The 10,269-nt window shown below is 42.7% G+C and overlaps 1 protein-coding gene across 1 annotated transcript; it reads left to right on the top strand.

Moving 5' to 3' along the window:
* The first annotated feature begins 1,499 nt into the window (after window positions 1–1,499).
* Window positions 1,500–4,419, top strand: LOC138351689 (uncharacterized). The gene is made up of 4 exons (XM_069303708.1): window positions 1,500–2,208; window positions 2,370–2,547; window positions 2,854–3,577; window positions 3,970–4,419. The coding sequence occupies exons 1-4, from the start codon at window positions 1,500–1,502 to the stop codon at window positions 4,417–4,419; spliced, it is 2,061 nt and encodes a 686-aa protein (XP_069159809.1).
* Window positions 4,420–10,269: the final 5,850 nt, after the last annotated feature.

Consider the following 10,269-nt stretch of genomic DNA (forward strand, 5'->3'; position numbering starts at 1 on the left):
TGTGGTTGCCGAGTCCCTGCTGTCGGAACGGCCGGAGGACTTTCTTGATGGGCGGGTTCCTGTTGTATGGAGTAGGGTGGCGGTTACGTGCCTCCGGAGTGACACCGTCTGGGTTCCCTGTTTGCGAGTGTTTGTTGCCTGAGTTCCGGAGGACATGGAGCCCCCGATGGAGGGTCGAGACTCTTGGGGGAGTTGGCTGCATTGGGAGGCGTTCAATGTGCGGTTCCCCCGGGTCTTATTCCTGGGCAAATATGTCAGCTGATTCCATGTTACTGTAGTGTTGTGTGCCCCTATGGCCTTTCGTTTGCCCTATTGTATTTTGTGCCCGTGCCTCTTCCTTATTTGTTGCGAGGCAGGTGTTTTGGTGAGGGCATTTTTATTCATGTATTTGCTTTTGTGTTCTTACTTTGCCATGTGTGTTCTACTTATGCATTGCTAGAATGTGTTGTTTTTGTTTTTGTTTTTTATTTTTGTTTTTATTTTGTTTTTATTTTTGTTTTATTTTTGTTTTGAATTTATTTTTTATTATTGTTTTTTGTTTTTATTTTTGGCTTGTTGTGTGCTGTGCATTTTCTTGTTTTATTTCATGATGTCCTTTATGTTGTGTTTCGTTCTCGGTCCTTCAGGCCGGTGCTTGTTTGTTGTTGTGTATGTTACTATGTTCCATTTTCTTGATTGCATGGATTGCTTGTTTGTTATTATTGTATATTTTGGCCTCTCCCTTTGTTTGTTGCGAGGCGGTTGGTTTGGTGTGAGTGCTTTTATTTATGTCTTGTTTCTGTGATGTACATTTGCACTGGTGTTTTATTATTGCATTACATGTTGTACTTGTTTGTTATTTTTGTTTTGTTTGTTGTATATTGTGATTTTCTTGTTATGTTTTATGCTGTACCTCTTGATGTTTGTTTTGTTTTAAAATGTTTTGTTTTGTACTGATACTGTGCTTGCTTGTTTGACATTGTTTTCTAATTTGTATGCTGTGTTTCTTATGCATTTATCGTGTTTCTCATTTGTTGTACTGTGCTGTTGGCCCTTCTGGCCGGTGGTTTACTGTTTTGTTTTGTTCTGTTTTCATGTTCTTGCCTTGTTTTTATTGTATATATATTGCATGCTTGCATGTAAAAATAAAAAAAAATAAAAAAAAAATATCAGGACCGGTGTTGATCCAACAACATTCTAAGTCTACTAGTAATCAACCGACTAATTCAATAGTGGTGTGACTAGGCCTAGAGCAGTCACCACTACAGGTCAGAGACGAAACCGAGGATGATGAGTCCAATCCTCCTGTTCACAAATTATGGGATTTGGACACCTTAGGCATAGTCCCTGGTCAACCCAGTCCAGATGACACATGGACGTATCACCAATATCTTGATACTGTTATTTTTCAAGATAATCAATATTGGGTGAGACTCCAGTGGAAGCTGAACCACCCACAGCTTCCAGTAAATTATTTCATGGCTTCAACCCAATTAAATTATCAATTAGCTAGGCTACGGATGCAACCAGATAAATTGCAAATGTATCATGCTGTGGTACAGCAACAACTTGCTAACAAATTTATAGAAGTTGTTGAAGAAGACAACCATAAAACAGGCCATTATTTGCCACATCATACTGTCCTGAAAGATTCAGTTACAACACCAATCAGGATTGTATTTAATTGTAGTGCCAAATTAAAGGCAGACAGCATGTCACTAAATGATTATCTACAAACTGGACCTAGCCTAACCCAAAAACAACAAGAAGTCGTATTACGATTTTGCTCTGGTGTTTTCGCCTTTACAGCCGACATTAGTATAGCCTTTTTAAGAGTAGGCTTACAAGAGACGGATCGTGATTTTACTAAACTTCGCTGGGTGAAAGATCCACAGGATCCTAATAGTGAAGTTATTACTTATAGATTTGCCTCAGTACTGTTCGGAGCGACATCTTCACCATTCTTACTCCAGGCTACTCTGGATACACATCTTAAGAAGTCTAATAGCCCCTACAAGACTGAGATTAGCAACAATTTATACATTGACAATTTTCAAGGAACCACTAATGATGAAAATAAACTAGTGGAAATTTACCATGAGACTAATCGTGAACTGTTAGGAGCCAACATGCCTTTACAGTCATGGGCTTCAAATAATAAACAACTAAACCAAATAATCGAGGAAGAATTCCCTGATTATAAGGTATCTCACAAATTGAAAGTCTTAGGTATGGAATGGAATACTTCCACAGACAAATTAAATATTAAGTCGGTGGAGATCAACCATTCACCTCTAACCATGAGAAAACTACTCTCCCATGTCAGCAAGCCATTTGACCCTTTAGGCCTACTCAGTCTTATTCTAATTAAGGGTAAATTCCCTATGCAGGAGTGCTGGCAAAGGAATTTGAGGTGGGAGAAACGTTGCTGGAGGATCTCCAAGAAAAATCCCAGCAGTTGATTCCTGATTACAACAAACTTAGTATTCCACAATTTCCTCGAAATAACTTAGGACGAAATTTACCCACAAATTTATATGTGTTCTGCGAGGCAAAGCGTATGGTTCAGTAACCTATCTAGTTATTATTCAACAATCATTTTTGCTTGCATCCAAGGCAAGAGTAGCCCCGATAGAAAGGAGTTCACTACCCCAAATGGAATTAACTATCTTATTAGTTGGTGTAAGACTGGCTCATTGCCTGATAAAAACCCTCAGTAATGTTCACCTTGGTGAACATTACTGTGGTGTGGTCAGACAATGAGGCAGTATAGAAGTGGGTAATAAATGACAACAACAAAACTCCCTATGTCATCAATCGAGTAAGGGAAATTCGAGAATTGTCTGCTGGTTATAAATTAAGACATGTCCCCAGCAAGGACAATCCAGCCGGCTATTTATCCAGAGGTTTGACTTTAAAGCAATTGGTTAAAACCGAGATATGGTTTAATGGAACCCAATGGCTAGTTATTAGTCAGTGGCCCCAACAAAAGCCACAAGTCATTGTGACCAATATCACTACCCCTGTTGTGCATCCAGAACCCCCTCGAAATTTAGCTATCAATCCTCATCATTATTCCAATTTAAGCAAACTACTAAGAGTTACAGAAATGGTATTTGATTTCATCAACAAGATGGGGATCAAGTATCGATTTCCTAGTTCCATCAAATATTGGGTCAAACAAGCTCAACAACAGACTTATGGGAAGGAATATGAACATCTCCCAGAGAAGTTAAGTAAGTCTCTGGGTATCTGGCTTGACTCAGACAACTATAACATTTTGAGATGCGGCAGACGTCTGCTTCACGCAGAAATAAATTTGGATATGAAGAATCCTATACTTCTACCACGTCACCACATCATTACTAAACTCATAGTTCTACATTACCATGAGCATAATACATTGCATGGTGGAGAATTAGATACTCTTACTGAACTCAGACAACGTTTTTGGCTTCCCCGAGGTCGCAAAACTGTCAAATCTTTAATCAAGTCTTGTGTAGTCTGCAAGAGATATGATGCTCGAGTGTGTCCTTATCCAGGTCCACCGCCCCTACCTAAGGAGCGAGTCGTCCACCTTCGTCCATTGAAACCACAGGTGTCGACTATACAGGAGCACTAATTTTAACAGGCAGACCGGACAAGATTCCAGTGAAAGCCAATATTTGCCTTTTCACGTGTGCTACCACACGTGGAGTACATTTAGAAGTCACTTTTGACATGAGTGCAGAAGCCTTTCTGCAAGCCTTTCGCAGATCCGCTGCACGAAGATATTGCCCAAAATTAATGATCTCTGATAATTGATCTAACTTCGTGGCAGGAGAGGCTTTCTTACAAGAAATATGAAACCATCCAGAAGTACACTCTGTGCTCAAACAGAGACAATGTTACTGGAAATTTATCCCTCGAAGAGCACCATGGCACGGCGGTTTTTACGAAAGATTGGTGGGAACTGTTAAGAAATGCCTAAGAAAAGCCTTACACCGGCAGAAAATTAATCTCACTGAATTACAGACCCTTGTCGTGGAAATTGAAGCACGAGTCAACAACAGACTTCTAACCTACTTATCAGAAGATTTCTCCCAAAGAGAACCCCTAAGCCCCTCTCATTTGATTCATGGTGGTCTTCTGAGTCCTCTAATATCTATTGAAGATGAGGATCTAGCTGACCCTTCATGTGTCAAGGTGAGTGACTTGGTAGAGAGTTATAGACACTTTTCAAAAGTAATAAAGAAAAAGAATGAGGTCTGGACACGTGAATATTTAACTGCTTTAAGAGCATATCATTATGGAGCTGCAAGCCCATACAACAAAGTTCAACTCAAACGAGGTGATCTTGTCCTAGTAGACAGTGATATACTCAGGTCAGATTCGCCTATAGGTAAAATTGTTGACATCCATCCTGACCGCAATGGTATTTTACGAATTGTTAAAGTTTAGTGTCGAGGCACTACTACCTTGAAAACACTAGAAAAATTAGTACCTTTAGAGTTAGCAGAACATGAGTGTTCTACAGATATACCTGTAACCCAAGTTTCAGAGAACAAAAATTCTACTCAACCGAGCGCAAGGCCAACTAGAGTCGCTGCTCAGAACTGCAAACAGAAACTTAAACAATATTTTGATTCTATTTAAGTGTAGATAACTTATCGTTTAAATTTGAAGTGGCCATGCTGATGCAGAAGTGAGTTGATGTCCAGTAACTAGATAGTTACGAGTCATAGTGACCCTGGACAATAGCCTCACTATATTGTTGAGGTCTCCTTGATCTTAAATGATCCAATTATTCATAATATATTTTTAATAATATCATTCTGTTTCTTACAAGAGAGTTATTCAATAAATTTCAATGTTTATTTACGCCCCCATGTTGACTTAGTCATCTACCACAAATTCGGGACATTCGTTAGGTGCGTACTAACCTACTAACCCATAAATATAGCTTCAGGATAAAGAAACAGGTGTACGTTAGTACTAAGACCTGAACTACGACTCGAGTTTTCTTCCCCCGGAGTTATGTTGGAAATAACCAACAGTTTCATACATTTTTGTATTTTTATACAACTTTTGTATTAACCACAAGTAGCTACTAAAATTACTAACTTGTAGATTTAATCATCATCATGATTTATATTAAACATATTGCCAGATTCTTCCTTGTCAGAGTGACGACGCGAGGAACGACAGGTAGAAACATGAATTCTTTCCACATTTAGTAGGATTTATATCAGAGTCCAGTTTATCATTTATTTTACTAAAACAGTTACTAACTAATAACATTAATTTCGCAGCATACTACTGCTTACTGGAACTCCTTTATTTAGTTGATATCAAACATTCTAGAGGAAATTATTTTTATGTAAATGATTTCTCTTTAATTTCTTCGATTAGCTGCGTGACTTTAATAAACCAACTTAGGTTACGCGAAATAATATTTTAACACAGAAGAATTAAATGTGACATCAATAGTCGTCACCATCTCTTCTTTCCTTAATTAATTACGATATATATATATATATATATATATATATATGTCGTACCTAGTAGCCAGAACACACTTCTCAGCCTACTATGCAAGGCCCGATTTGCCTAATAAGCCAAGTTTTCCTGAATTATTATATTTTCTCAAATTTTTTTCTTATGAAATGATAAAGCTACCCATTTCATTATGTATGAGGTCACTTTGTTTTAATGGAGTTAGAATTAACGTAGATATATGACCGAACCTAACCAACCCTACCTAACCTAACCTAACCTATCTTTATAGGTTAGGTTAGGTTAGGTAGCCGAAAAAGTTAGGTTAGGTTAGGTTAGGTAGGTTAGGTAGTCGAAAAACAATTAATTCATGAAAACTTGGCTTATTAGGCAAATCGGGCCTTGCATAGTAGGCTGAGAAGTGAGTTCTGGCTACTAGGTACGACATATATATATATATATATATATATATATATATATATATATATATATATATATATATATATATATATATATATATATATATATTAGTATATTTTGGTAGCAGTCTTTCCTGTAGACATTATTAAATATTATTAAATATTATTATTAAATATGATATTATATATGATATTATTAAATATGACCGAAAAAGTAAGATTAATAATTCTAACACGAATTTTCTCGATCTTTCGTACATTTCTTTTCACTGTTGGTGGTAATTTTTGATTTTTGAATTACCACCAACAGTGAAAAGAAATGTACAAAAGATCGAGAAAATTCGTGTTAGAATTATTAATCTTACTTTTTCGGTCATATTTAATAATATATATATATATATATATATATATATATATATATATATATATATATATATATATATATATATATATATATATATATATATATATATATATATATGTCGTACCTAGTAGCCAGAATGCACTTCTCAGCCTACTATGCAAGGCCCGATTTGCCTAATAAGCCAAGTTTTCATGAATTAATATATTTTCTCAAATTTTTTTCTTATGAAATGATAAAGCTATCCATTTCATTATGTATGAGGTCAATTTTTTTCTATTGGAGTTAAAATTAACGAAGGTATTGTCACGTGGGGGTGGGTGGTCCGGGGCTCTGCTAACACTCGGCTGCTAGGGGCTCAAAGGCCCAAATACTCAGCCCCTCCGACTCCCTGGATTCACAGGAGTCTCCTTGGTCACACAAGAGAGGACCAACAATGCCCACCCCCGCAGGTCTTTGCTTCCACCACAAAGGGGTGCCACTGATTCACCCTGGAAGCCCTTCAGTCAAACACGGGGAAACTGCTGTTAACAGTTCCGGCCTAGACCCGTGGGGGAGTGAAGGAAGACTCAGGCTTACCTATAACTATAACCTCCCTGAGTCTTGCCTGCCAGACAAAAAAGGTTGCAGGAACTCCTTTCCCGCCTGTCTTCTCTATCTTCCTCTTAGCAAGGTCGCCAGCTGGGTTATTATATCTGCACCCCAGCAATGCAGTTCAGTGGGTGTATTATATATTGTTTGTAGCCAGAAATGTATGCTCATAGAGAAATATCATAAATGGAGGCACACTCAAACACAGTAATAAAATGTGCGGGTTTACTGATGCAAATTACATGAACACACACACACAATCACAAGTAATACATGAATATGGATAATGAGTCTGGAGATCGTCAGCCTCTTCTTCCACGACCTCCAACCCTCCTTCAACTGGGCAGAAAGACAGGAGTCTCACACTCTCACAGGAGGGCCTCTTCACCACGTCGGCGCCTCTTCTTCACTGTCCTGCCATCCATACACACTGTCCTCTCTGACAGTCCTGGACTCAAGCTGCCTTGCAGCCTATTCTACTATTAAAGTAATAAAGTCTTGCTGCCACATACACCAGTAAATATTGTGGCCTAACTAGCCTACTCATACAAGGGGTAATGGGAGGGAAAAATGATCTACCTTACATTCCTGGCTCACGACGCCTGTCCCTCGATGGTGTGAGGTTCCCACGCTTCCTTGGGTCGATCCTTGACGATCCAGGACGTTCCACAGGTCCTCAGGTGTCGTGGAGCCTTCGCGTCGTCGCCGTTCCAATCCCTGAGATTCAGCTGCCCCAATCCTGGTTCATCGATGGGCGCTGAGCTAATCACTATTTTCCCCACACTCGCCTCTCCCACAAGGCGTTGCTCCTGGTCCTAGGCACGGTGTCGTCCTTCCAAGATTCTCAGTGGATGTGACCCCAGTCACAGCTAGGCCTGCCCGCCCACCTTCCAGACCTCAACGTCCAGCCAGCGGCGCCGCCCAGCGTCGTCGCCGACTATTTTTCAAGTTTGGCACTTCTCTGCTCACTGAACTTGGTTCCTCTTTTGCTTCCCAGAAGCGCAGGGTCTCCAATAACTATGATGGGCTGCGATGGCCAGCTCAATCCACTGAACAAGGCTTGCAGAGCCTCCAATCCTTGAGAGCAGACCGAGGCGCGTCCTGTCGCTTCCAAGGTCAGAACAACTCTGACGTTGGCGCCGCCCGGGGCACTCGGTGACGTCATGGCGGGCCCTGATTTGTCGCCCGCGACCTACGTCGGCCAATCCGCGATCGGCTAATGTCCCTTCCAAAAGGTCATATCTGCCGTAGGGGATACTATTTCATTTTATAACAGGGCGCCAATTTTCCTTTATTTACAACTTATAATATAACTTCCTTCCGTTTACTGGCAGCCGGTCTGGTCGCCACATATGTCAATAGACTCCCTGAACCTCAGAGAATCAGTAGGGAGAGCTGATATGACTCTTTAAGCCGGCAAACGAAAGAAATAGGAGAGGGCACCGTAACATACCCCTCCCCTTAAAATAAGAGTCATATCGGAAGAGCAGCACTCAAGAGGGCAATCTATACTCTTGCTCCCTCCGTTCCTGAAGTGTCACTCCTCCAGTTGGTGACGTGGCTCGTACCACCTTGCCAGTCACTTGCCTCATTGTATCTCCACCTCGCATAGTACCGGGTGTGATGGGTGTTCCCTGAACACCTACAGGAAATCCTCTCTCCGTGTCTACGAGTGTACTCCAACGGCTCGTTACCACTGTAAGATTCAGTGCACGCAGCGCCTCCACCGCGTCGTGCACTCCGAGATAGTCTTGCATTTCCACTGCGTCCTACAGGTACTCCATGTTTCCTCTCATGATCTCCTCTTCGTCAATCTTCTCTCTTCTCGGTTCCTCTTCTCCCGTAGGTGCGTTGTCTCCTCACAGTGGCACTTGTAACCTGCACTCCATCCAGCAGCTTCCTCTCTTCCACACTAGGCTTTTGCGATGGCCCAATGCCCCTCTGGTTAGGCTGGCGCCTACCCTGGGTGTAACTATTCCCTGCTTTCTTCGTATTGCCTTTCCTATACCACTCGCTCCTTCATTCCCGACGAACATCTTCACTCCTCCATGAGATTCTCTTCCCTGCAGACGTCTTCTTCGGTTCGTGGTTGGGCTCATCCACCTCCCTGTGGCTCACCTCACCACGGTGGTTCATCTTGCACCTACCACTATTCATCTGGCCGGCATAGGGTGCACTGCGTCGTGGCTCCTCCACTCTGCCCCTCACTGCCGTTCGCTCATCCACTGAGCTTACTTTATTCACGTTTCTGTATGGAGGGAGTGCGGTCTGCAGCCTCTTCACCGCCCCAGGCGTTTGCACAGCTGCTCCTCGCCACTCCTCCACACGCATCATCAGGCTTATTCGGAGGTCCCCGTCGGGGTTTTCCACAACCTCCGACGACCTCTCTGCACTCTCGCCCTCGTTGTCGTCGTCTCTGGCGACGTTTTCCCTGGCGAAGTCGGCTTCCTCACCACCATCTGGAACGACCGATACCTCACCTGGCAGGGTTGTACCGCTGCTTGCAACATAGGCACTCCTGGCCCAATCGGGTTGTATCCTGCCTCCTCCGAGGTCATTACCCAGCACCATCTGTACATGCTCTAGGGGTAACTTAGGGGCTACAGCCACTATAGCTTTCTCGACTCCGCAGTCGGCAATCAGCTGTACTTCGTGAAGTGGCAACCTGTATTCCTCCCCCACACTGCGTATCCTCACCACTCCCACAGGTGAATCATTAAATTCCTTGGGGAGAATACTCCTGGTCACCATACTTATGTCAGCACCCGTATCTCGAAGCACGGCAACCTCCACTGGGTCTGACTTTCCAAACTTCACGTTGGCCCCGAAAACGAAGGGATGTTCACCCAACTTCATTTCCCAACCATTCACGTTGGGTCCACTATAATATGGGGTGTGAACAAACACTCTCTCCTCTTCCAACATTAATCCTACATTCCTTTGGTGCTCCTCACACTCGCGGGCATAATGTCCTCTCACACCACAGTTGTAGCATCGGCCACCTCCCCTGGGCGGCCACTCGCTAGTCACTCTGGCGGCACCACTTGCAGACGTCCCCTGGGTCCTCCTTGGACTCCTTCTCGTCGTATCCGGGACTGCAGCACTTGCTCCCGAGTTAGGTCCACTGCTCACAGCTTGGGGCTTCCTCCCCGCGTCTCTTGAGCTCTTGAACTGCGTTACTTCATCGGGCACGCTGCTCTTGGGAGAGTCCCCACCCATCCTCGCTCCTCCTGAACTCCTAAGGTTCCCTCCCGACCTGGGGTAAGGTGAGTGTCTGGGCGGCCCCTCCCTCCTGAGATGTAGTGCCTCCTCCAGCATGTCGGCTCGGTCCGCTGCAGTCTTCAGGTCCTTAATACCTGCTTCTCTCAACCTTACTCGCAACTCAGGATGGAGCACTGACATAAACTTCTCCATCACTATCAGTCGTTTGATATCATCCACCGA

This window comes from Procambarus clarkii, chromosome 50 (assembly GCF_040958095.1).
Source record: "Procambarus clarkii isolate CNS0578487 chromosome 50, FALCON_Pclarkii_2.0, whole genome shotgun sequence".
In the NCBI taxonomy this organism is placed as follows: Eukaryota; Metazoa; Arthropoda; class Malacostraca; order Decapoda; family Cambaridae; genus Procambarus; species Procambarus clarkii.